This window comes from Falco punctatus (genome assembly GCF_963210335.1).
Source record: "Falco punctatus genome assembly, chromosome: 11".
NCBI lineage: Eukaryota > Metazoa > Chordata > Aves > Falconiformes > Falconidae > Falco > Falco punctatus.
This window is the reverse complement of record NC_137591.1, coordinates 30,236,056-30,263,410: the sequence shown is the minus strand read 5'-3', so window position 1 is coordinate 30,263,410 and position 27,355 is coordinate 30,236,056. Positions and strand designations below refer to the sequence as shown.

At 44.7% G+C, this 27,355-nt stretch overlaps 1 protein-coding gene across 1 annotated transcript; it reads left to right on the top strand.

The window, feature by feature from the left end:
- TNN (tenascin N) lies at window positions 1-26,436 on the top strand. Its single transcript, XM_080407715.1, is given in 26 exon segments — window positions 1-3,346; window positions 4,110-4,487; window positions 7,992-8,122; window positions 8,126-8,255; window positions 9,121-9,306; window positions 9,842-9,954; window positions 11,982-12,058; window positions 12,090-12,269; window positions 12,271-12,275; window positions 15,122-15,148; window positions 15,151-15,384; window positions 16,384-16,473; window positions 16,476-16,534; window positions 16,537-16,573; window positions 16,576-16,632; window positions 17,997-18,260; window positions 20,738-20,868; window positions 21,391-21,441; window positions 21,445-21,520; window positions 22,369-22,414; window positions 22,416-22,506; window positions 23,564-23,660; window positions 24,373-24,503; window positions 24,507-24,540; window positions 25,230-25,393; window positions 25,997-26,436. Coding segments are annotated over 26 exon segments (3,402 nt in total). The 5' UTR covers window positions 1-2,934; the 3' UTR covers window positions 26,198-26,436.
- Window positions 26,437-27,355: the final 919 nt, after the last annotated feature.

Below are 27,355 nucleotides of genomic sequence, written 5' to 3'. Positions count from 1 at the left end.
CTCCAGGGGTTTGGAAATAAACCCTGCAAAACAAAGCTTTTGGGGTTTCCTGCAGTAGACTATGATGAGAACCTGTGGAACTTAGGCGTTGAACTTGTTCAGATCTTTGAAGCAATCTGTTGATTTGTTTCAGAAGTCTGCATAGCAGAAAAAGAAAGAGATGATTAGTTTCTGTAGCTCTTTGAGGGAGAGGAGTCTTGGAAAGCAGAATAGCAGTGTGTGGCGGTGGGAAAGCTGATCATTATCTTTAGTCATAAACAGGTATCTGCAAAACCTCATGAGACAGAGACAGGGAAGCAGCCCTGCCTCTGCAGAGCAACATAATTCCCCCCCCTCCATTTCGTTTACTGTAAGTTAAGAGTAGATAAGTGCTGAATGGAGGGGGGAAAACCCAACCAAACAAATTGCTACATGTGGCAGCAGGGATAGTTCCCTTATTTTATTACATATAAAATATAGGAGTTGTAGACCGAATCTTGAAATCCATACCCTATTTTGGTTGATATCAGTGATGACTTTGCTTGAAGAGAGATACACGAGAGTGGCCTGCAGTATAGGTATAAGCAGATATAATACGTATTTCCAGTGTTGGTGGTTTTCTGTTTCTTGTGTTAGCAACCAAAGCCTCGTGTTTCTGAGCATGAAGGACACCTGCCTGTAGATGTGCATGGTAAGGCATGACTCTGATGGTAGGGGTGTTTCCAAAGTTCTGGCAGACATTTAGGAGATATAAGAATGTTTCACAGAAACAGTTAATTTTCATCATAACTTGGGATTGTTTGACTTTCAGAAATGTGACTATAGTGGAAATAGCAGAGGAGCTGGAAACTTGGTATGACTCTTTAGGAGTGGAGTCTTCTGTTACTTCAGAGAGTATTATTTGGGGCAGCACTGTTATCTTGAGTTCAGGAGTCCTGTTACTATGGATACATATTGGCCAAATGCTTTCTAGTTCTCGCATTACCTAATTTAGCACTTAAATAATGTTTTCTCTTCTGCTTGTGCGATGAGTAACATGACTGCTTAGTAAGCCACATATGGTGTGTATCTGCATCCTGTTGATACGAAAGTGTAAGTATTTAAGCAAGCATGTATCACCTCCTCTACAGATTGACATCTACCATTAATGCCAAAATTTAGTTTATAATGTTGAATAAGCCAATTGATAAATTTAGGTTTCTAGCTTTACACTTTATCCTTCTACCCTTGTTTGTTCGGTTTCTTCCTTCCTGTTATTCTTATCTATGAGGTGTTAATTTCTTAAGTCCAAAATTCTTGCTTAGTTGCAGCACAAGACTTTTACAGCAAACAGATTTGGTTTTGTTAAAGACTATGCCTTTAACTTTAAACTAAATGTTTGGACTTTTGACCTCTAAATATCAATGCAGTTAAACAGTAGTGTTTTATTTATTTTTAAGTCTTAGTTTTGAGGCTTAATCAGCCTAAACCCAAGCTCATCCTATTTATTTATGCAGGGTAGGAAACAAGAAATGTTTTTGAAATAAAAGTACAGGAAAACAAATGGGTTTGCAACACATTCTCTTGCTCCATGTGTTAACAGATTTACTCCAGTATCTTCTAAATTAACCTTGCCAATGCTAAGATAACAAATCAGATAACTAAGTCAAAGCAAGACCTTGAAATCCCTCAAGTGAATCCAGCGTTCAGGCACACAAAGTGCCTATGCGTTGGTTTCACATAGAGGAATTTTTTTTAATTCTCCCTGATCCAGATAAAAGCGTAGGCTATGCGCTGTATTAGAAGAGGAGGATGGGTTTAATTTTATGTATCATTTGAATCCAATGATGAAAAACTGGTAACTTAAATCTAAAGGGCCTTTTTGAACTGGTGAACTAAAATCAGGAATCATTAGTGTGAGACCTTGAAGCTGAAGACAGCTGGTTCAGCTCTATCAGGACAGTTGTACCCGAAGTGAGGGTTTTGTGAGATGTAATCGACAGCACATGTGAAGCCAGATAAGGTTCTCAGTCCTGCCTGTACAGAGCAGATGTCCTCAGCTCCACAGAAACTCAGCCCCTCTGCTGTGTCTCCAGCAGGCAGAGATGAGGACTCTAAGGCTGGGGTTGATACTTGGTCAGGTCAGCACAAGGTGTACTTGCAGCACCACGGGCCCTAAGGGATGGGAGGATAGGGATGTTTAACAGCGTGCTGTAGAAAGGTGTGAGTTGTTTTGCAGCTGCGTGCAAACATGTCCAATCTATCCCAGTGGCACCTGTTCTGTGGTCCGTTTCTCTTAGCTGATCTCCCTCCTTGAGCAAGTGTTCCACACTTAATAGTCCCCATAGAAACAGACCCTTGGTGTCCCCTTGAATACCTTCCTGAAAACACTTCCACCCATGCCTGAAATGCAGTTGTCCTGGGAGAGATATCTCATGCATGATGCATGTTAAGTGAGCGAAACTCTCTCTCAAACTTCTTGTGCCAAAAGATCAGTGTTGACTCCGAATTTTTCATGCGTGCAGCACTGCACAGTTATCGCACTTCTAGTTGAAAACCATGCAAGCTGCTGAAGATTGCCATGGCCAAAAAGCAACCAGTAATGCAGTTCACAGCTGGGAGACTAATACAATGTCTGTTGTAACTGCAGGGGAATGAGAAGTGCTATGGCATAATTAATAGTTATGGTGGACTGTGATACTAAGTTTTCTTTGAAGGTTGCAAACTTAAAGCTCCTAGTTGGAGCATCTAGAAGCTCTTTTGTATCTAATTTATCCAGTGTGACTCTTTTTCCAGGTACTTGCCAACCTAGTACTGAATCATGGCAAAACAAATAATTTGTCTTCTAGAAAATAATGAAAACCAGCTTTATATATATATATATATAAACTTCTTAGTTATATATTCACCACCACCCCCTTCTTGAAAGCAGCTTTGCTGTTTGAGGGGTCAGTGTTTCTTCTAAAAACCTGCCAAATGGATTTCCAGAACTGGCTTCCTTTGCTAATGGGGCTATTGCTGTGCTGCGCTCTTCAAACATCTGCTATTCAACATCCTGCATCTCACAACTGCACCAGTGATGGGCAAAGAATATCCTTCAGCCACTCCTACAAGACTGACCTGCCCACATCCTCCCAGATTAAGGTGGAAGCAGATCCATTACAGCATGAAGACAACAGTGGAGTGCAGCTAGATCCTGGGGAGGATGAGGAAGACAAAGACCAGAATATAATCTTTAGGCACAACATCCATGTGCACACACCCAAAGGGGATTGTGAAACTTTGACTCACATTAAAGATCTGTTTAGAAGGATGGAGAAGCTTGAGAAAGAAGTGGTAGAGCTGAGAGAAGTTTGCAGCCCTCAGAATTGCTGTGGGGGAAGCCAAGGTAAGTTACAAATGCAGTATCTGTTCTTAGATCCTAGATACAGCCTATTTACCTTAGAGATTTGGGGACTGGAATCCATTTCTCAATGTTATTGGGAGTTCTCTGTGAGTGAAATGCTTGAGCCCTACAGATGGGGTGGTGCTCTGGTTTCTGTGATATAAAGAACCAGTGCAGGGCAAATCTCCACAAGCATCTCTTGGAACTGGAAGGGAACAAGTTCCTGAGTTTCACATAGGTGGGAGGGTTCAGTGGAGGAATTTCTGGAGGACAGGAGGGTGCAAGATGAGGGAAGCACTTCTCATTGCTGTCTCTTCCTTTCTCATTTTTGCCTCCAGAATTTTGCAGTTGTTGAGAATTTGTCTTTTTATTTCCTTCTTGATAACTGACTAAAAAGAAGAGCAGAGTTTACGATGATGCTGTTTTGTGGTGGCCACTGGCTCTGCCTGTGATCAAAGTTTTATACTGTGTGGCCTCTAAGAAAAGATTTAATAAACTGATGTTTGGGGAATGGAGACAGGGAGAAGTGCTAATTCTTTGCTTACATGAAAAATACAGGTGGACTGGGGGAGATGGGCAAGGTGATGTCTTTAGTCTTTTTCAGCTCATATGTTCCAGCAATATTTATGCTTTTTCTTTAATGACCTTGAACACACCTTTGCACTACCTGTCTATTCTTATGTTCCTAATTTTTCTTTTTTTTTTCTCTTTTCTTTCATCTGTGTGTCACACTTGCTGTTGTGCATCTTGGTGCTGCTCTGGCCAGGTGTCTCACACTGCAGCAGCCATGGGACTTTCCTCTACAAGACTTGCAGCTCTAAGTGTGCCGAGGGCTTGGAGGGCAGTGACTGCTCCCACCCCACCTGCCCCAGCCACTGCAGCGGCCGTGGGCACTGCGACAGTGGGAACTGTATCTGTGATGAGCCTTACTTTGGTGAGGACTGCAGCTATCAGCTCGGTCCTGAGACCTGCAGCGGCAATGGGATCTGTGACACAGCCAAAGGGGTCTGCCAGTGCTACAAGGAGTTCATTGGAGAGGACTGCAGTGAGAAACGATGTCCCAGGGATTGCAGTGGCAATGGGTTCTGTGACACAGGAGAGTGCGACTGCCACAATGGCTTCTTTGGCCTTGAGTGCTCCCAGGGTAAGACGTGCCTGTGAGTTATTTCTTCCTTCTTTCCTTCAATCCAACTTTTCTCTTCCTCCCATAAACATTTGATTAATCCTATAGGTAAGCCAAGCTTGGGGTTGCCATGTTCCTCTCGGAGTTCCTGCTGGGCTAGAGGTTGCTGACTGGTCCTTGTTTTCAAGAATAGCCTGGAAAACATTTCTGAATTGCAGAAAGGTAGTAATGCATAAAAATGCAGTTAAAGTCAGTGCTAACACAAGCCTGTGTGCAGCAGTTGAAGGAGAGAGTGAACTGGCTATGGAGCCTGTAATTAAATAGGGAGCCAGAGTCTATTCCTTGACATACAAATGAGACAATGGAAGGTAAAATCATGTTTGCTGCAGAGTGTACTGCTTGCCAATAAGGTAGTTGATTTGATAAAATCTGTGAGACAAAGGATGTATAAATCCTTTCAATAACCACCCTTTGAAGTGAGGTCTTTGGGAAATTCTCCCTTATCCTGCTTTGTTACAATGCAGTAGGATTTGCCTGAGAAGACCTGACTGAGATGACCTTGGGGTGTGTGTCCAGCAGTTCCTGGTTAATTCTGAAAAAGCTATAATCTCCTTATAACCGCAGGTTGATACTCCAGGCTTCAGCATTCAGCCTTTTACCCTGGAAGCTGCCTTTCCTTCTCAGCACATCACTGCTTGGTCTAATCCAGGGGTCCTCAAACTTTTTAACCAGGGGGCCGGCGTGCGGATGAAGTGGCAGGCAGTCATCTGCAGCTGCTTGGTTTCCCCCCCCAACTCCCGGCGGGGGGTGGTTCTGTAAATACGGGGGGCCGGATTGAGGACCCTGGGGGGCTGTATCTGGCCTGCGGGCCATAGTTTGAGGACCCCTGGTCTAATCTTTCACAGCTTCTCCTGAAGGAGAATTAGGTAACAGCCACCCCCTGTGCTCAGGTATTGCTCAGAAAAGGTTTGCAGTGACCTTACTCTCAGGTCTTTTCTGCTCCAGATCCTCCGTCGCCTCTCAGGCTTGATCTATCTGCTTAGAGACTCATCTTTTAAATAAAAGATTATTAGCTCAAATTCTTCATCCAAACAAGATCTTTGCATCAAAACTTCACTCCTCCTATGCCTTCCACACTGTATAGGGATGTTTCTCTGTGACTCCAGCTCTCTTCTCTCCTGTCAGTAGACTGGGATTTGCTGCCTGGGAGGCAGCAACTTTTACAGAGGTGGCAAGCAGAAGAGTTTCTTCCAGAGAACTATTGCTCAGCCAACCTCTCCCAAAGGGCTGGCTGAGTCCAGCTTTGGATCCTCTTCCTTACACAACACCCTCAGCTCTTTTACAGCCTGTGAAAGTGGCCTCTGCTCTCTCAGTGAGCAAGCACTACAGAGTTAATACACCCAGCATGATCCATTTTGCTACTGTTTCTGAGCACATCTCCACTCCTACTTAAAAACTTCTGAGTCCAGAGGCAAATGGTTCCTTTCTCAGCATCTGTAGCCAAGCATTGCTCTCCCATAGATGTCAGATTGCCTTTTCTGTTCCACTTTGGGTTCTATCTCTGCATCCTGGGAGATTTACACAGAGCACTGTATTTATTTATCATTATTTTCTTTTTTTTATGTGTCTCAGATCATGACATGACATATTTTGTTGTATATCGCCATAGTAACTGGAATGCCTGAACATCTAGAAGTTACTATCAAGCATGCAACAGTATAATTGAGGACTTACAATTCCTTCTGATGGAGAAATAGAGGACAAGGACATATTGAACAGCAAGTATTGGCCTGTGCTCTTTCTAAACTTTGTTTCCTGTCACTCCAAGAGTAGCACTGTGGGATATCTGAAGATGAATAAACCAGCAGCTTAAAACAAGGTATCCACAAAAGCAGTTTTTTGGTATCTCAGCAGTTTAACTGGGAAGTCTTTGTGCTGATGCTGTAATCAGGAAATTGGAAAAGAAAGAGGTACTCTTTGCTGTTCCCAGGGGAGCCAGGGTTCCCAACAAGCCCCTGTGTGAGCTCTCGGCCCAGCCCTGGATCTATGGATGTGCTGCTCATTCCCTGCTTGCTCCAGTCTCAGCCTGCTTCTGGAGGAGAAGCTGCTTAATGGATAGAGATGGATGGGAGCCAGCAGGATGCGAGATGGACTCTGGCATGGGCCGCAACCACCCGTCCTCCTAATTCACCTCCGCAATTAGTGCTGTGCCTGTGAGGAACCCTTTTGCTTCAGGCTAGGAGGTCCTCTGCTGCTGGAGAGCAAGAAGAGGAGGTTTTCAAGGGTTATCAGGTCCAGGTCCAGGCAGTGCCTCCTTCCCCTTCACAGCCCTGGCCCTGGCCAGGTGTGTCTTTGTCAAGCCCTGAAGTGCTGGGGTTTGTCACATCGGCTGGAGGAGATGGCGCTGGTGCATCTTGGGGCGGAGCTGAAAAACATGTAAAATCCATTTCCCCTGGGCTAGAGTCACTGCCTTTGCAAGAACCCCTCATACGTGTTCTGAAACACAAGCTGTCCTAGGCATTGTCCTAAATGGATGATATGCTTTCTTATGCTACACTTCTCCTCTTCAGAGAGGTAGATACAATCCTCTTCTGAACCACACCATACGTATTTGGGTACCTTATTATTTTACTGCAAAGCTGGATTATTGAAATTCGGCTTCTATATCACAAGGAGAGGCAGGATCAACATTTTCCTATTTTGTACAAAGTTTTCATTAAAGGCAATGTCATGCACATATTGAGGGTGGAATTTGGTGAAAGCTGTGAATTACATGAGGGAATGAATGCTGCCTTTCAAGTGAGAAGAGTCTCGTGGTGTTATGTGACCTGATGTTGCTGACACATGCCTTTTTACAGGCAATCGATATCTATTTTCTTCTGTTGGTTAGTACCTTGCTAATGAAATACAGCTTGTAGATGGTTTGATCAGTTTATGATGTGCTTACTTGTAACTAAAATCAGATAAACTACCTGACAGATGTTCAACATTGACCGCTTTCAAGGGCTGCTTCAAAACCTGATGAGCTGTCTGTCTTGTGGCAAAACAGTTAAGGCAGATTTGCCCAAATCTCCTCTGGGTACCAAGTGTAAGTTTCCATCAGGATAAAAGTTCAGTTTTCTATCTCTGCCATGGAGAAGCTGTGTTCCCCAGTTTTGGGGACCAGTTGACATTTTGAAATAACTCTGACAGTGATGTGAAAAGAAGGTTCTGGCTTGTCTTTCTCATGCTAGAGGTATTGGAAGGGACAGCTTTATGAGAGAGTTTTCCCCATGCCAGTGTTGCTTTAGAAGCTGGGAAGAGTTTTCCAGGGAGTTATTTTATTTTTTACTGACTGCACTATTCATGTGTATTTAATGATATGCTGTTAAGCAGAAAGAAGTGGACAAATCCAAGATTACTACAGCCTGGGAATTCTAGTTCTGCATTCTCTCTGTATTCAAAATAGATTCGAAAAAATTTCTTGCTTGGCCATGTGGCAAGACGTCATCCTCATTGTAATGTTTTTCTTTGTTTCTCTTCCAGTGCTCAGTCCTCAGAACCTGCAGCTGCTGAACTCTACAAAGAACTCTCTAGCTGTCAGCTGGGATCCAATGATTGATGTGGAAAATTACCTCGTTACCTGTCATCCCATAGGGTATGAGACATTGGTGAAATAAGTCCACATGCCCAAAGAGCAGCTCAGTTATGAGATTGTGGGTCTCCACCCCAGCACCACATACAATGTCACACTTCGTCATGTGAAGAAGGGGATTGACAGTGAGCCAAAGTATCTAGAAGCAAGTACAGGTAGGAGCAGGCAGTATTTTCCTCAGTCAGAAGCTGTAGATCTTTAAAGTTAATTTGAACAAGTAGAGTGAATTGTTTGGCTTTGCAGGTTGGTAACATCCTGTCTGAGTGCTGGAGTGTGCTTTCTCTTCCCGGCCTCAGTTGCAGATTTCTGTCAATGTTCTTTTCTGGGCAATCTATTCCCAGATATGTATCATTAGGGCTGAATATATTGAAAACTTCCTCTCTTTCCCTTTATCTTGTCCAAATCCTACTTGCATTGACACCCCTGAATTCCAGGGAATCCATAACGTTGTCTGCTGCAAGAAACAGGAATGGAAGCACGCAAGATAAAGCCAGCATGTTATTAAGAATAATGCACTGTTTGACTGGATGCAAAAGGGACTTTAAAGTAGGCAGGTTGTCATTCCTAGGTACTAATTTGCCGAGCATATCTGCAGCAGCAAGTTTTCTTCATAGTTTCTTCCCAGGACTAAATGGGCCTGATGTTCCTGAGGTTAGGAGGTTGAGTGTGGAAAGACTGCATGTCTGAAGCAGTCCCTTGAGAACTGAAATGCCATTTTGTTAGAAGGTGATATTATGCTGTCTGCTTGCACTTGGCAAGAACCATGAGAAGTCTGGTTATTTTGACATTTCTCTCGCTTCTAGCATAACAGGTGGGAGCTGAGAGCCAGAAAACTCTTGAGCTGGAGTGAAATAATGATTATGCTGTACTTGCTTAACTCTTCAGTTTGGCTGAGGAAAATGTCTGGGGTCTTAGAGCAGGTGACTGGGTAGGGAGGAGGACTGTTTAGCAACTTTGTATCTTATATTTACCTTTTTGTGCAGAGGCTGCTTCCTCATGGCCCTCTGCTATCCTTCCCGGTCCTGTCTGCACTTAATGCTGTCTGGATAACAGAGGAGATGGAACACTCCCTGGAAGTGGGGTGGGAGAACCCACCAACAGGTGTGGATTATTACAAGCTGAAGTTCAGATCCCTGGTGGAGATGGATGAGAAGCAAGTTATGGTGCCCAAAAGCAATGACCCTAAGAGTGGCTACAGTATGACTGGTGAGTACTTGTGGGTATTCCAAACTGGGCAGGGGCAGGGAGAAGTGGCAGGAGTGGTTGACAGTCAGACCACAGTCCTGAGACGATTTTTCTTTTGTGTGTGGGTGGCCAGTTTCAATTCACCTCGTGCCTGCTGTAGTCCAGGGTGAGATCTACTGGGGTTCCCCCATCCTGTAGTAATGGGTGTCTCCACAGGGATGAAGCCTTTCTGCCCTGTGGATAGTAAGTTACAAGGAGCAGTCATTCAGCTTTAATTCTGTCCTTGTTAGGAATAAAGAATATGCTTCTGTTTCCAAGCTGGTAACACTGATGTTATGGAAATCCCCACTTGCTATAGTTAATGTCAGCTCTAAGGGTAAGCCTAGGCTAAAAGTGCTATCGAGGCATTCTCAAGACAAAAGGAAGTTAGATAGTAATTTTTCTTAAAGCTATTTTGTTTAGTCTATCCAGTTCTAGGTTTGTAGTAGAAAGGAACTTAAAGTTTAGATTTCTGTCTTCCCTAATTGTTGGTAATGCTCCCTTTTGCTCTTTGTAGGCTCGAAACCTGGCACAGAGTACAAGGTCACTGTCGTACCTGTGAAGGACAATACAGAGGGGAAACCATCCTCAGTGAGTGGTAGGACTGGTATGTGGAAAGTTTCTTTGATAGTGATGTTACTACAGAGTTCAGGGACAGATCTGTCAAGATGGCAGCACTAAAGGTGCACAGCTGGCTGCATTCATGCATGACCTGCAGCCAGGTCTGCTTATATTTTGTTTGGGCTTGTCTACGTTGTATATTAAACACTAAACCTAGCCATAGCTGAGTCTTTTGCCTTGATTTTTAAACCTACAGTAACTTCTGCCTTAACTTGACTAACAAATCTAGCCAGACTCAGGGTAAAGCATAGTAAGCTGGCCTCTGTATGTAATAACAACCCTCAGACAAGCTCAGAGCTAGGTCCAACAGTAACTCAAAGTTTTCTGGTTCATGACTTCCCTAATGAGATTGTTGACAGAATGACCTTGCTTAAATCTAGCGCACACGATCTGTGATCTGGGTATGGCCCTTCCTCGTGGATCCTTGGGGCAGCTGCCGCCAGCTGCCTCACAGCTATTTGCCGCTGATATGTCTGGTCTCTGAGCCCAGGAACAGCAAGGAAGACGACATGTTCTTCTTCCTTCTTGTATTGCCCGACTCCAACATTATTTTTCTGATCACCAGACTGAACAGAATAGTTGGACTGAGGAGCATATTAGCACACTGTTGCCAGGCGTGCATTTCCACTGGGGGCTGTAGTCCCAGCCTGCTGTGTGATCTGGTATGCCTGCCCCATGGTGGTAAAGTTGTGCTTGTCCAGCGGACTGCACAGTGTCCCAGCCCTGGCATTTCTGTAGTAGCTTTAGTCTTCACCTCTTACATCTGAAGTGACTGAAAGGGCTTCAGCTCCTTGCTAGCCCTTAGAGGTTGAAGCTTTGGACTGCTTTATCCTGTAACAGAGCCCAAGTCAGACATAGTAATCTCCTGTATGAGGAGAGCACAGAAACATCTTTAAGCTGGCTTCTGCTCCAACTGTATGCTCAGCGCAGCTCAGAAGGCCTGGCAGGTTCTACTCTTACTTGACTGTTGTCTTTCCTGTAATGGAAGCCTAGCCATTCCAGACCTGACTGTTAAAACAGATCTGGAAACCCTGTTGGTTCATTGATGCTTCAAGGTCTTTTTTTTTTTTTAAAAAAAAAGGCAAAAAAAAAAAAGGCAGAATAATTTTGAGCTATTATATTGCAAAAGAGAGCTTGAAGAATTTTGAACTCTCGTTCTTCCTATAAAATTCTGGGAACTCTGAAATACGTCTCTCTACCCAAAGGATAGGCATGCTGCATTCAAAGACTGAAAAACCCCAAATCAGGCCTGACATTCCTGAGGTTGTCTTTTAAATTATTCCATTAAAATAAATTTGATTTGAAACAACAGAACCTACAACCTCCATGCTGCCATTGAGGTTGCTCTTCTTCCCTGTGTAGATTCTGATTATTTGCAACACCCTTGGCTTGTGTTTTCAAGCTGTTCTTCACAGACATGGGGCTGCAAAACTTCTTAAAAAGGAAAAAAAATCCACAATGAGTAATTCTGCTCATGTTCTTATGTAATGCCTGGAACTTAGGAGCTGTGACTAAGACGAATACCAGCTATTGCAAGAGTTACCACTAAACTTTGATTCATCACTTAAAATAGCAGAAGCCCTGGGGGAATCTGAGAGACAGGTCTGCAGGGTAGGCAGAAAGGGAAGAGCAACAAATGGCTGATACTGCAAGCAGAGAAAGGATGGGGCCTATGCTTGGTGCTGTGAGGAGGGCAAGCAAGAAGGTAATGCTCAAGTCCATACCCATGGAAGGTGAGGCAGATAGCATGCAAGCTATTCCTGCAGAAAAAAAATTGAAAGTTTCATCTAAGTGGTGGAACAGTCCTGCTTTCTAATGTTTTCATCTAAATGGTGGGAACAGTCCCCACTCTGACCATGCTGGTTGCCCACAGATGCCTCTTCTCAAGGGGCTGTAGGAGGGAACCTAGGTGATATGTTTTAGCTGGCCGTAGCAGCAAGGCAAAAATGAAGGAAATGGGCATGTGTCGTGACAGGTTTAATTCAGCTGGAGTTTCCTAATCCTGTACTCTGAAATGTTCTCTCAGGACTTGATAGCCCAATGTGGCAACTGATCGGGTGACAGAAGATACAGCCGCTGTCTCATGGAATAAAGTTGAGGCTCCCATAGACAGGTATGGTGATACACCTCATATCTGTTGTGAGATGTATCACAACATCTGTTGTGATGAGATACACCTCAGCTGATGGGGACACCAAGGAAATAGAAGTGGGGAGTGAAAATGGCATGATCACCTTACTGAATCTGAAGCCAGGCATGGAGTATGTCACCCACATCTGGGCAGTGAAGGGGCCCCAGCAGAGCAAGAAGGCAAGTACCAGAGCTGACAGGTAAGCTGCAGCAGCAGAGGGAACTGAGTTTGACATTCAAACTCCTTAATCAGTTTTACTTGTTTTAGTAAAGCTTTTCCTGCTTTGCAGAGGTTTGAAGGCTCTTTGTTTTGAGTCCTGCTGTGGACAGGCCCTGTGGTAGGCAGCATTTACTACTGGTATAAAAAACAGTGAAACACAGCCAAAATGAAAGCCTTGTAAGTGGAATGTGTCGTTTGTGCTTTTCTTTTAAAATGCCATAAACCACCTCCAAGGTTTTCTTTGGGTGGCTGTTGTGGCCTTTCCCAATAGAACGAGGTGGGTCATGCACATTTTGTACAAATAGTCATGAGTGTTTGTTAAAGAGGAAAACCAAAGTTATTTGGGTCATGGCATAAATTGAGAATCACTTGGGGAATCAAATCTCCCAAACAGGACATTTGGTTGCTGTCCCTTGGTGACAGGGAGTCTCCACTGGAAGGTGCTTGCATTTGCAGCTAGATTGGGAAACTCCTTGAACCAGTTTTGCTCAGTTCTTATAATCCAGCCAGTGATGGTCCAGTGTGGCTGTGTGTGTACAGGAGCAGCTTCTACTGGTCACTTAGAAACATTATATGTGTGCAATCTGGACTTCTACAGCAGAAATTACCTGGGGGAGTGTTTGGGATGCTCCACTCAGGATGCTAACCAACACATTTAAGCATATAAATCAGACCAGACACAACAGGAGCTGCCTCAGAGGATTTGTAAGACTGCCTCAAGTTCCCACCCAGCAGGGATCAGTTAAATGCTTAATTATGAAGCTTAGTCAATCACCTGCTTTCAAGTTGGTCCATTGTCTCAGGCTAGCCCATGTTCTCACTTGTACAGGTGACTGGCTAGGAAACTCTTGGACCACCCAGGTTGTGAAGGAGTTAAATACATTGCATATGGGTACAGGCACAGCCCATATCCAGCTGCAGTGCTATTATAACTGAAGAAAAAACTTGATTTTCATATCACACAAGAAAATCATTCACTTGATTTTTCTTGCCACAGGTGAGCATCTTACACTGCTAACTAGCTGAGTTGTGATTATTCAAATACATGTTCCCAGTGTGCACTGTTCTAGGGTGACACAAACAAACCTCAGCATCTTTCATTAAAATGAGAAGTAATGTGTTTTCATCTCACAAAAGAGGTGAGATTAGTACACACAGGTGGAAAAAGCACAACTTTTACCATAATTAATGTGTGGTAAATCATAGTGCAGCTAAGCTGGTGTGTGGTAAATTAAGTGTGGCTGTTAGATGGTTGTGCATTTGTGCTCTGGAGTTTAGAGCCTGCAGAAGACTAAGCCGGAATAAAATGCCGTTGCAATCATTTGGGATACATCTGCAAGTGCTTCATTGCTCTGACTGCTAAGATGTATTTAGCAGTTAGTGAAGAAAAACCAAAACCAATAAAAACAATGCTCTGTGTAAAGATCATGGGCTGTTGGGCTGTCCTCGAAGGGCCATGTTCCCGCGGGCTGCACTGTGGTAGTGACTTAAGGCTCGTGAATTCTAGCATCATGTTTCCATCTGTGAAAAGGGCAGGGGAATGATTGTAATAATGGGAGGAGATTGAAAGCGGCTTTTTTTTCTAGTGGAGAATGTGAGTGTAGTCCTCACTCGTGCCATTGCCTGGTTCTTAACCTTCAAACCTTCTCTTAAAAATTTTGCCAGTGTAGTGTAGTGCCCAGATGGCTGACAGAAGACACAGTCACAATCTCCTGGGATAGGATCTGGCCTCTGGAAGACAGGTACTTGGTGAGATACAATAAAACTGATGAGGACACAAAGGACATGGAGGTGGGGAAGGACAAGAGCATTGATGCTCTGACAGGGCTGAAGCCAAGCAAAAAATATGCCACTGGCCTCTGGGCAGAGAGGGGAGCCCAGCAGACATAGGGCTGTGACAGGTAGGATGTTTTGCTTTAGTATGAAATAACCTTGTTCCAGGAGAGCTGCATTTCAGATAGATTCTGAGGAGGTGATTTGGTTTTGGGGTTAATTTCCAGAGCAACCCAGGCAAGAGGCAGTGATCTTCAGAGGGCAATTGGGCTTTCCTCTTTGCTGGTGCAGGGCTGGCTGTTCTTTTGTCTCCCCCCAACAGAAAGCCCTGCTGTTGCAGCTGTGAGGAGGAAACCTAGACCACAGCTGAAATACCTCAGAACTGAGCACCTTCCAGCTTTGTAGTTCAGGTCCATCCTTGATAAGAAGTAAAGGATGACAAGTGGAAGACATTGGCAGGGCCCTTGAGGGGAAGGGTGTAAGTGTAGCTTCATTGGGACAATCTGCGTTCTTCACTCCTGAGTGTTCCTGCAGAAGCCAGCGGCCTAGCTCACCTAGCACAGGAGCAGAGGGCTGGCTGGTCCTGCCAAGGCCTGGCTGCCATCGCACTGACATGCAAGCGTGTTTACCGATGTGTCAAGAGTGGCAGGGCTTGCAAGCGGTTAGCACCCACTTTTTATCTACTTGCACTGTATCCAACAGTACAAAATGATTTGGCTCTACAAATGGTGATATTCAATGGGACTCGCTTAAGTGTCAGTTATTTACACTGCATGATCAAAACTCAGTTTATAGCTACAGATAAAACTTCTGTTAGATTTACCAGTTTGAGCTGGAGGAAAAAAAACAGGCAAGCTTTTGGACACACAAGCTCTTTTTCTTTGGGCGTAGAATTCTTTCTCAAAATTCACCTGTTTTTCCAAATATATTTGATAGTCTTAATAAAACATACTACCTCTGCCTATAAAAACTTGTGTTGTCTGTGTCTTTAGACCACTGTGATTACCACAGCACTATACTGAAACTTCTAATAATTATGACTTCTGCTTACAGAAATCGACAGCCCAACTGAGCTGTTGGCTGACAAGTGATGGAGGATGCAATTACTGTTTCCCGGAACAAAGTCCAGGCTTTAACAGACAGATACAGAGTGAGCTACACTGCAGCTAATGGGGACACAGAGGAGAGAGAGGTGGAGAAAGACAAGAATATCACTACCTTGGCAGGACTGAAGCCAGGCATGGAGTATGTCATTTGCATCTGGGCAGAAAAAGGAGAACAACAGAGCAAAAGGGCCAGCACTGAGGCTATAACAGGTAAGTGGGCAATATATTTTGTTAAGACTGTAAGTTACAGCCCAGCTTGCCCTTAACAACAGTGAGTAAGTCCATCCCAAGACAGTTTCACAGCAGAGGGAGATTCAGGCTTAACAGATCAAGTCTTGAGGTTAGTGCATCTTGCTGTGAAACCTTTTCAGCATCATCACAGAGAGATTCTGATTACCTGTATGTACTACAAATGGGCTGTGTTGTGAATACTAATAGGGATTAAGGAAAATGAAGCCTTTGCAAAAGTGTCTCATGTATTTGTGTAGTCTTGTTTTAATAGGTTAATTTGTTTATCCTTCATCGTGGAATAAGGAAATGCTCAGTTCCTTTTTGCAGATGAAAATATTGAAATGCAGAGAAATTAACAGAATACAGGATGCCTTTTCTTGCAATAGGATGATTAATCCTGGTTCCTCAGCTGTTCTTATTAGGACTTTCCCCTGTGTTGCCAGTCCTAGTTAAGGAGGTGTAAGGGATCTGCCCAGTGTGAGGGCTGCCAATTTATAACAACACTGTCAAGCTGCACGTCTGAATCCATTGCAAATGGTTGTAAGCATTTGCAAGACTCATGCCCTAGGTCATAGACTGGCTGAAGTAAAATGTGTACCTGGGTCACTCTGATCTCTTAACAAAAGAGCTTTGGTTGGCATCTGACTTTCTGGAGAGATGACGTGTATGTGAGCTTTGGAGTCTTGTGGCCATGAGGAAACAAGAAAGTAACAGTATCTTGCTTTGAAAAGGCTGTTTTCTGTCCAGGTAGGACTAGCTGTGTAGTTTCCTAGGAAAGCATGTGTAAGGATTAAAGACAGACCACAGTCAAACCACCTCAGACCTTGACACCTCCCAGCTTTATGGTTCTAATTAACGTGTGATCAGAAATGGAACTTGAAAAAGGAAGACACTGGCAAGGCCCTTAAAGGGGAAAGAGTGTCACAGTACAGCCTGATTATGACAGCCTGTGTTCTTCACTTTTAACTGTCTCTGCAGAAATGAACAGCCCAGATCACCTGGTGACTGACCAAGTGACAGAGGGCACAGCCACCATCTCCTGGGACAGGGTCCAGGCTCTCCTAGATAGGTGAACTACACCTCTGTTGATTGTGACACAGAGGAGATGGAAGTGGGAAAGACCAAGACAGTCTGACAGGACTAAAACCTGGCATTGAATATGTCATCTTCCCTGGGCAGAGAAGGGAGCCCAGCAGAGCAAGAGGATCAGCACTGAGGCAGTGACAGGTATTCTAGAGAATCCTTTTGCTTTTACATGACACCGTTGTGGAGGTGACCTCAACTTCTGTCCTGTTTTCTTCTGGCCTATTATAGAGCATATACTAGACACTCGTTTGTCTTGAGGGGGCACCTTCAAGCTTCACATAGAGATAGTGCCAAGTGTAGAGAACTAATAGCTGCTCTGTTAGTTCAGAAACTATCAGCCCAGTATGAGCTTCACAGCACTTGCTAAAGCACTGTGATCCTTCGCTTAGCAACTTTGCCTGCTCTTTTTGGTCTTCAGGTATGCTAAGGTTTGCAGTTGTGGCTTAGCTCTGCCCCACAGTATATGCTACTGCTGTTGAACCATCCTAAGTTTAGGCAGGATTCAACTAGTTTCACTTATAAGAATCAAGACTTTGAAGGAAACATGCCTATCCTTATCGTCTTCTCCCAAAAAAGGGTAGCAAATGGTTTGAGCCTGGATTAGGTCTTTCTTAACTGTCAGTAATTCCCTTTGTAAGCAAAAGTCTTGATTATACAAAAGTTGACTGCTTAGCTAGGCTGAAGACTGATTGTTCGGCAGAGGACACTGCTAGCCTTTCCTGGGAATGAGGGGGAGACAGGGCAGGACACAGGTCTTGCTGTCCTGGTTAGCTTGAAGCCAATTGTGGTGTGTGTCATCTGTATCTGGGCAGGGAAAGGAAGCAAGCAGAGCAAGAGGGCAGGCACACTCTGAGTGGCCTCTGGAAATCTTGGAGTACGATGGTTGCAGCTATGGAAGGAGGAATGTAGTTTCACGTGGTGAATTAGCTATGATTATGTTCTCCCTTGGCCACTTCTTTTACCGAGGTCTTCCTTCCTCGGTTGTAATGTAGAGAAGTGTTATACCTTGCTGGCACCTCACATCTCAAAAAGAGGTATTTGTGGGAGAGGCTGATAAAGGGGAGTAGGGTGTTGGTGCTGCCTCAGTCTCTCACATCTTTTTCTTTGCCTCCCTGTATCTGTGTCAGCCAGGACTCCTGAATAATGGTCTAATGGATCTTGCTTAAGGTTCCTAAGAATTTAGGTTTGACATAGCCTCAGATTTCAGTTGGACCTTCTGCACAATCATTCTTCCCTGTATCTCTGCTTGATGATACTTTACTTAAGAGGCCTCTGTCTGAATATGGCCATGTATCAGTGCCTTACTTTGTCTTACTTCAGTTCTGCATTGTCAATAGCAAGTGTGGTGATCAGCTACCGAGATCCAGTAAAGCTACAGATGGGTTAGTCCATGTCATCCTTTCCTTCCTGAGGGTAGGGTCATGGGGCTTTAGAAAACAAAAGCTTTAAAGGGAGCATGTGTCTTTTAATTACCCACCCTTTCTACTCTGCACTTTATTTCTTAGAAATGGACAGTCCCAAGAATCTGATTAGTGACCTTGTGACAGAGGACTCGGCCACCATCTCCTGGGACAATGTCCAAGCTCCCATAGACAGGTATATGGTAAGCTACGCTTCTGCTGATGGGGACACCTATGAAATAGAAGTGAGGAAGGACAGAGGCACTACCACCTTGGCAGGACTGAAATCAGGCATGAAGTTCCCTATCCATCTCTGGGCAGAGCTGGGAAGCAAGCAGAGCAAGAGGGCAAGCCCTGACACTCTGACAGGTAACTGTGGGCAGAAGTGAAAGGAAACAGGGTAGAAGGGACCTTACTCTCTTATTATTCTGTGTTTCGTGATCTCCCTTTGCATTACTGGGTGATGAAGATGCACAGTGGTAAACCCATTCTGGAGATAAACGTGTGAGTATAGGCTACTATAACAGACTGCTGCTATAGATGATTATAGAAAAAACAGATGTCGTCATACAAGAGTGATGACAGCTGATGGTACCCAGCTTATTTCAGTAGTCCTTAATCAAAAGCATGTAGTGCTTCATGTGCTGCTATCAAGCCTAACAATAACAGAGGTTTAACAACCAAAGTTAAACCATTTTAGAATCGGGCACAGTTAAAAAGAATGGCCTGCCCTTTGACTCCTAACCTTAGACTGGTCCTTGGAGACTGCCAAACAGGCTTAAATCTGTCCTGTTCAGTCAGCCATAAGGATTATGGTGTACTGGGAACATGTCAGGGTCATTCCAGATCCATTGCCTTTGCTAATGTACTTTTTCTTAGTTTATGAATCAAGCTGGTGCGAGTCTCTTGAGGCCAAGAGACTGAACCTATCTGGAACTAGAAATGCAAGCAGAGTTTCTGCAAACTGAAATGTTATGGTGGGGTTTCTTAACTGGAATGAAAATGGAGACACTCATGTGAAATGAAATTTCTGTGAGAGGGAATGCTTTAAGCATTGGTGTGGATATTTTTGAAATACCTGCACTAAAACCTCTCATGTATTCTTTTTTTCTTTTTTTTTTTCTTTCATCTTTTTTTTTGTGTGTGTGTTATATTTCCAAAAGTAATGACACCTCTGCTAAAATAATACAGGTACGGAGGGGAAAAAAATCCTCCAAACAACATTTTCTTACACAAGGTGAATGCTGATTATTCCCTAGCGTTAAACCCGGCTGCAGCAGCGCCCATGGAAACTGCGGGCTGGCCTGTAAGAGCAGCGCTGTGTAAGGCCGCCCTTCCCACCCCTTGCTTCTCGTCGTGGATTTGGTACCTTTTAGCTCCCTCTTCTGTCCAGCGGGGGCTACACACGTAGTGAGCTACTCCGAGGTGTCTGGGTCGTTTTACTTTAGCAATTGTGTAGTGGTCTCCCAAATGAAGCATAAGTTCATTAGATATTGAACTAATGCTTAAATCATTAGCCTAGTGAAAGGTGGCCTTCAGTTATAATGCATAGCCAGTGTTTTAGACACGGTGCTGTGTGGATCTTGGTGTCACTGTCCCTGTTGTTCTTGTATTTGGTGGTTTGATTTCTTCTTCTCTGCCTTTTTTTTTTCAAGCGGTAACTCGATGCTTGAGGAGTGCAGCATTTCCTGGGAGAAGCCGTGCTGCTCCACTCATTTATCTAAGACAGATGTTGCTTGTCCTTGTTCTTTCGCTGTGGCTTTTAACAACTGTAGAATTTCACTGATGTGTTATGATTGTTATTATGCTTATCCTTGTAGCACTTTTCAAGGTCTGGGAAATGTTGTGGCCTGGTTTATATGGAGAAAAACTGAATCAATGGACAATGACATGTCCATAGTCTCCCAGGGAGGTTTGTGGAAGAGCAGGGAATTTAGATGAATTATTTAGTTACCGTTTGCTATAAACTCAGGTGTACTTCAGGGTTGGAGCACTCTTCGCTGAAGGCCAGCACTGCCCACCAAGAACATTCTCTCTAAAACCTGGAAAGCCAGACAAATCATACTCTTTACATTGTTTTCCTTAACACGTTCCCAAAATATATAGAATATAGCAAGCACTGGATGAAAATTAGGGAGAGGCTGCTTTTATTGTTATTATTTCCAACTGAACTTTAGAAATAGTTTTTATCCTAAGGGAAGAACTGCAGCCCTGTTGTGGGTATTTCATAAGATACTTTTTGACAACTGCTGTGATCTGGCATTGCATAAAAATAATTCTGTTCGGGCAGTCTGACTTGTACAGCAGAAGTCTGGCTAAGCCCTTGATGTCAGTGAGGGAGCTGGTGTCCCATATACAGCACAGACCAAACTAAAGCTGTGGGTTTCTTTGTATTCCTGCACTTGCTAAATAAGGCTGAAGCATGACAACAATGAAACCTGTGAAGTCATTCTTTATCTGCGGTAGGGCGACAAGGTGTAGGGGCTCTCAGCAGGGCACACTAGGACCATGCCCCAGGATTGAGGCATAGAGCTCAAACCTGACCTGTCTGTGAATGCTCCTCAGAGATGAGCCTGATGGAAACTTCTCAAACAGGCATATCAGGAGCTCCTGGGTCCTGTACAGTTGAGCCAATTGCAGGGCTCACAAAGCATCCCAGACCAGATCCGTAGCAGGCCTTGCCATGTTTGGTCCAGGCTCCTGCTGCTTTCTGGCTATGAAGGTCACTGGGTGACTTCTGTACTTCCCCATTGACAGGATCAGGTATTGAAATCTCAGCCCAAGCCCTGCACTGCAGTTGCCGTCTTTCATTGATGCAATGGGACTTGAATTTTATTTTTCAATAGAGATTCATCCTCCCAAGAACCTCCATGTATCAGTTGCGACTCATTCTACTGGTGTGGTTACCTGGACTCCTCCTGCAGCACAGATTGATGGCTACGCTCTGACCTTCCAGGGTCAAGACAGCACAAGTAAGGTACAGTGAATTCTTCAGTCTTGCAGACCCCACTGAAATCACCCCATGATTATGGGCTCTGCTAATTGGGTCTTGTGGGTATATGGACCACAAGAAAACAATTTTGAGGGGGAACCTCTGCTATCCACAGCCCAGGGAGGGAGAGCTTAAGGAAGGAAATGTGTTACTGTCAGGAGTAGAAGCTGTGGAGGGACTTTGACAGTGGAATGCCTCTTCCCAACAGATCTCTGGGTGCAAAGAACATTTGCTGCTTCACTTCACTTTTCTAACTTATTAGCTGGAAGGGCAGCACTCACCAGGGACAGGGTATCCTCAGTGTCCCAACAGTGTTTCTTGAGACCTTGCCTGGAACTTTCCTTCTGAGGAGATGGCCTGACTGCATGTTTCAAGGATATACAGTGAATGTGCCTGTCTGAACTCTACGAGAAGAGCCTGTAAATGCATATGTAGTATGAGGCACTGTTTGGAAAAGCTAAATGCCATTCAGAGTTGGGTTGACCTTTGATCTGTTTTATTTGGCAGGAAGTACAGCTGAGTCCTGGCAAACAACCGTTTGTGCTAGAAGGACTGGAATAAGGAGTGAGGCATGCCATCTTTTTGATGGCCTATAAGGGAGATCACCAGAGCAGAACAGACAGTACCTTCTCAGCAGGTAGGAACTGGCTTTAGGTGTTGCACTTTTCCCTGTGCTCTGCAGTTGTTGTGCTTTATGGTGGAGGTCAGCCATGGAGTTCATGTTGTACAGATGCACTGAGGAACTATGTGATCATAAGCGAACCATCCAGCAGATCAATGATGTGTCTCCTGGCTGGGTGTCTAGTCTAAGCCACGCCATCTGGAGGCTTGGAAACACAATGGGATGGCGTGAATGAAGATTGCCCATGCTGGTCAGTGCTGCTGGCAAACCTCACTAGCCAAGCACAGGACAAAGCCTGCTGGTGAGCTGCCAGTGGGCAGGAGAGATGATGACATGCTAGAGATCTTTCTGCACCATCCAGTAATGGTAGGGCACAGATCTGTAAGTACTTTCGTGGCGTTGGGTAGCTGCTGAGGTTGTTTTTGAAGGTCAGGAAATGAGGAAATGCACACTAGAATGGCAGCAAATCAAACAAAACCTCATGCCAGCTTGCTGTGGGAGCCTCTTTTACTGTGCTAGTGCCCACAGGGGTTGTCCGTTGTGGGCAAATTGTGAAATGCAGAGAAACTGAAGTCCCTGTTTGCTGACACTCCCACCTTCACAAACAAGGGCTCCTTCTCCTGTATTTCCTGTGGCCCCTGGGGATCCCGTCCATGTGCCAGCTCCCAGGCGGCGGGAAAGGCTGCCAGCAGCAACCTGCTGATGCAGCTGGGCGTTGTGTGAGTGTACAGTGGGAGCTGCTGCTTTCTTTACATCTCTTCCAGTCCTGTTGTCCTTAGGAGATTCCTAAGGGTGTGAAATGCCTCCTCCAGCTCTATGGCCTGCTTTGCTGGTGTGAAGTTTTGCTCTCCCTGTTCTCACTGTTACCTTCCTCTACCTGTATCCAGCAGGCTGCAGTCAGAGACCGCAGAAGTGCCTCCAGCAGCACCTACACCATTTACCTGAATGGGCATGGCAGCAGGCTGATGCAGGTGTACTGTGATGATGGAGGTAGATGGATAGTCAGTGATTCTCTGCACCTCTTCGGTTTTTTTGCCCACATAATCAAGTGGACTTGGTAGTGATGTTAGCTGAGGCTCCTTTTGCTCTACTGTGCTACTATGTTTCAGCTCTTTCTTGATGGAGTGACATGTTTTAGGAAGGGTGGTGGATGCTGATCTCAGGCTATTGGTAGGAATGATGTGGGAAGCTAAATGACTCAAAGGCTTTTTCATTGTTTGGTTGTGGATGCCGTACAGGTTTATATTATTGCTGACTGAGGGCAGTGACTGAGTTATGAGAGCTTAATGTGTTACCTCTTGCCATCGGAGTTGTCTGTGAGGGTGGACTCAGCCCTGTTGTAAGATGAAGTAGTAAACATAGCTCAGTACTGCCTTTCATGAGTTAACTAAGCTTATGCTGTGGTCAGGGTGAGATAATGTAGGTTATATGTACAGACAGTTAACACAGTTCAGCTGATGCCTGTTGGTGTTTTAAGTGCTAGTGCAGTGAGCATGTACCAGGACTCTGGCCACACAGTAGTTGTTGAGTGGCTTAAAGGAATCTGGAGGCAGAAGCACAGGTGGGAAATGTGTATGAACACGAAGGAGTGAATCTGAGGTTGTCTGATAGCTGTCTTCTAAATAACCAAATGAAAATATCTTTATTCCTTTGTTCACCTTTCATTTTTGGTGATAAGTGATTTTTCTCTGCTGAAATAAATAGTTGTGTGTTACTGCCCAAGTCCCTCTGATTTTGGTGAAGTTTAGAAACCCAAATGTCTGGTGTATCTTTTCTCTAAGTCTCTTTTGTCTAAACTTTTAGATCACATTCAGGCATTTGTAGAAAGTAAACTGTAAAATTTACACAACTAAATATTCACCCCAGCGCTTCTGTGCAGTCAGAAAATGGAAATGGATTCCTGTGCATACCCTGCGCAGGTGCAGTGTACCATCGGGTAGAGCTGTCTGTTCCTGAATGTGTCACCTTTTCATCTGCGTCTGAATCGGGATGAGCATTTCTGATCTCTGTCTTCTTTGTATCTCCTCAACCTGTCATGAACTCACACTTACTTTGCAGGTGTTTCAGAGGCAGAGCAGTGGCCGGGTGGATTTCTACAAACGCTGGGAAAATTATGTGGAAGGCTTTGGAGATCACACTGGGGTATTTTGGCTTGGTACGGTACACGGGTGTGACTAGTGAAGAGCTGAAGATTAGCTTTGTAGAAGCACTTAAATGCTGAGCTATCTGCTTCCCGTCCGCCCCCCCCCCCCCCCCCCCCCTGCCCCAAGCCTGCAGTCTTGAACTGTCAGCTTTTGTGTCTTCCTTAGAAATGCTAATGAAGTATTGAGGGATCTCTAAAGGCCCACTAAGTATTTCTATTGACATCTTTGGGCTTTGGAGAAGTCCCAGAGCAAGCCAAATTCTGGAAAGGTTTATTTCAGGCTCGGGTGTTCCTAGGAGAGGGGAAATAAGGAAATTGCATTTGTGAAAATGCTAAGACCAGCATACTACAAAAAACTTGGTGTACTTGGTCATTTTTTGTCTGTCCTGTTAGTGAACTCTCTGTGGATCAGAAAATCCAGCACTAAATAGGTCAAGGTCTTTAGCGCAAGGGTCTCTAAATGTTCTGGGAAAAATAATGTTGCACTACAGCCAGTCTTGTGTTGGTTTAGGCTGTTTGATTTTTTCTGATACTGCTGCCTCTTGCCAGAAAATGAGATAAGACAGCATAAACTTGGCAAAATGTCATGACAGCATCAAGCAGGGAAGGAGGGAGGCAGGAAATAGCCGATTTAACCAAAATGGCTACAGGGTAAGAGTCTAGGACTGCAAAGGTTAACAAGCTTTTCCCTTTACAGAGTAATTTATTTTTTTTTTCCTTCTAGGTCTTGACAAGCTGCACAATCTCACAAGCAGCAGCTCCATCCGCTATGAGCTCCGGGTGGATTTGCAGACAGCTAGTGAATCTGTCTGTGCTGTCTATGACTTCTTCCAGGTTGCCTGGAGCAGGGACAGATAGAGGCTGTCAGCGGGGAATTACAGAGGCAATGCCGGTGAGGAGTGCCTTGTACTTGTGCTGTCTCTGCTTGGCACAGGGAAGTGAACCTGGGACCTCTGTATTTGTTTTTCCAGTAGTGTGGGAGCTTGTTAGGTCAGGTTAGAGCAGATGTGGTACCCTTTGAGGAGAGAAGCCTGTAAGTCCTAGGAAGACTGAGGAGAGTGTGCCCACAGGCCCGTCTCCTCAGAAGATAGGAGAAACAGTTGCTTTTCCATGGGGAAGAGAGGGTGCTCTAACCCAGTGAAACGCCAGCTGAGAAGGCAGAACGGGAAGCATTTCCATGAGGTGACCTATGCTGACTCGGGAGCAACTTCTGGGGCTTCCCAGGTGAGAAGTGCAAAGAAAGTGGCTTTTGTTCCAGATGGGAGTTTGCCCAGCAGCAGTAGCCATCTTGGTGCTGGCTTCTGCCACTGGTAGGTCCTTACCATTGCCATTGTGTCCTTGGTCTTCCACTTAATGCTTTAATATTCTCTTGCCATAAGGTTTAGTTCTTCAGCTGGGAGGATCCGGCCCTTGGATATGCCCTCTAATAGCAGCCCTTTAGAAAGTATTGTCCAGATCTATGCTGTGCTGTTGCTTTTCCCTTGACACGCTTGCTGTGTTCTGCCTGAAGGGTGTATAAGCCCTTAGGCTGAGCAACTGTAGTGTCTTACTCCTATTCATGTCTTTCATCCCTTCCCTTAGGGGATGCAATGACCTACCACAATGGCTGGACGTTCACTGTGTGGGACAGAGACAGTGATGTGGCTCTCAGCAGCTGTGCTCTGACACACCGTGCTGTGTTGTGGTACAAGAACTGCCACTTGGCCAACCTGAATAGGAAATATGGAGAGAACAAGCACAGTGAGGTGAGCAGCAGAGCTCTGTGTGGTGGTTAGCTCTTTTCCCTAGCCCTGAGAAAACACATGCGTGGGATGTCCCTCCTTGGAGCAGGAGAGATTGCCCAGGCTATCCTAAGTAACTTCATTTGAAGGGAAAATAATCCATAAAGAAACTTACAGCTCTTATTCTGTCCTCCCTGGATCCAGAGGATTTGAGCGCATAGCTCCCTTATTCTTGTGGGCAGAGATACTTGATGTTGAGCTGCCTTGATTTCTGAGAGGAGCACATAAAAGAACAGTCACTAGGAGACACAGTGGGATGCTGGCTCACTGTCTCATGTAGCCTGTGCCTTGGCTTTCAGTGAGTGCTTTGGTGTGCATCTCATTGTACAGGCTTATTTTTTGATTTGAAGATGACTCAGTCCTGTTGTGTTCCAAACTGGATAGAGATTTGATTTATATTAGGAGTGTTTGGAAGACTGGTTATAATTACAGTCAAAATCTGGTAAACAATAGCGTCTCTGTTTATTGGAGAGTTAAATGGTATTAGAGGGGGGACAGTAGTGGTAGACTCTTAACACCTGGTCTGGGTGCTTTAGTAATAGAAATTCCGTGGTCTTTTTTTCCCAGGGCATGAACCGGGAGCCATGGAAAGGCCATGAATTTTCCATCCTTTTTACTGAGATGAAGATCCATCCTCAGTCTTCCAGTAATAAGCCAACTATGGGGAGGAAGAAGAGGTCCGTATCGGGGAAGAGGAACAAGATCAGGGCTGAACTCTGTGAAGGACAGTACCCAAAGATAATGATTCAGTATTTCTTAACAAGTTAGATTCAGACAGCTTTCTCCAATACATTGGACACAATCGCTGACCAGCATGCCCCCAGAGTTTGCATCTGCAGCCTAGCCTGCTTCCAGCCTTTGGAGCTCTTGGTGGATGGTCTGTTAGAGACTGGGAGAGGGCTTGTGGGGAGCATCCCTGTAGCTCCCCTGACTGGCTAAACACAAAGACCTGCTTGATCCAATGTATGCACCTTCTATGAACTTTACATAAAACAAGCTTTAACACATGTTGTTCTTAAACCCCAGGCTGCTGACTCCTCTTAATTCTGTCCTTCTCTCAGGTGCCATCTGCTTCAGACTTCAAAAAAATTAAATTCGAACCCACTAAAAAATAACATCCCCCTAATTTACATCAGAGAGCCCTTTCCTGAGATTGTCCCCTCTCCCTGCCTTGGTCTGTGGGTGGTCCTCTTTTCCTTTTGCCTCATCATTTGGGGCACATTCCCTACTCTTCCTGCAGTCAAAGAGCTGAGTTTTGGGAAATGTCAGGCTGCTGGCAAGGCTCATTAACCCAAGTGAGGTCTGTAGTCTGGGTTCCTCAACCTCCAGTATCACCTAATTTCCAGGTTAAAATCCTGCTTTCTATTTTGCTTGTGTCTTCTTGTCTCCCAGCCCAAAGAAAAGCCTGAGAAGACATGCAGTAAATTAATGTTTACACTCCTGGGCAAGGCCCAGAACAGGGTGAGTGCAAGGGCTATACTCCTCCAATCCTCTGCTCACCATTCCAAACCTGCCTCTGCATACTGCTTGCCTGAGAAGGTGCTTACAGACCATGAAAAAAATTCTCCATGCAACTGCCCCATCTGCCACCTTCTGTTTTTTCATTAGCAGTGCGGTAGCTACTGATGCTGAAATGATAATGCTTGTCATCTGCCTCTAAAATGAGTATCTCTGAGTTAAACAAATCTTGCGTGCTCTCCCTAGCATGGTTTCACATTTGGCTACTTTTTTTCTTCACAGCCATAAAGGTGAGTTTTATTTTCTTTCCTTGAGCAGATATTAAAATTCTGGACCATCAGCTACAGCCAGGGAAAAGAAGTATGAGCTCACCAACAGATGCTTGCTCAAAGGCTTCCTTGTCTGAGCAGATTGGAGCATGGTTGTCCTATGTCTTAATGGCCTTTTCTATCCCAGTGCTAAACTGAG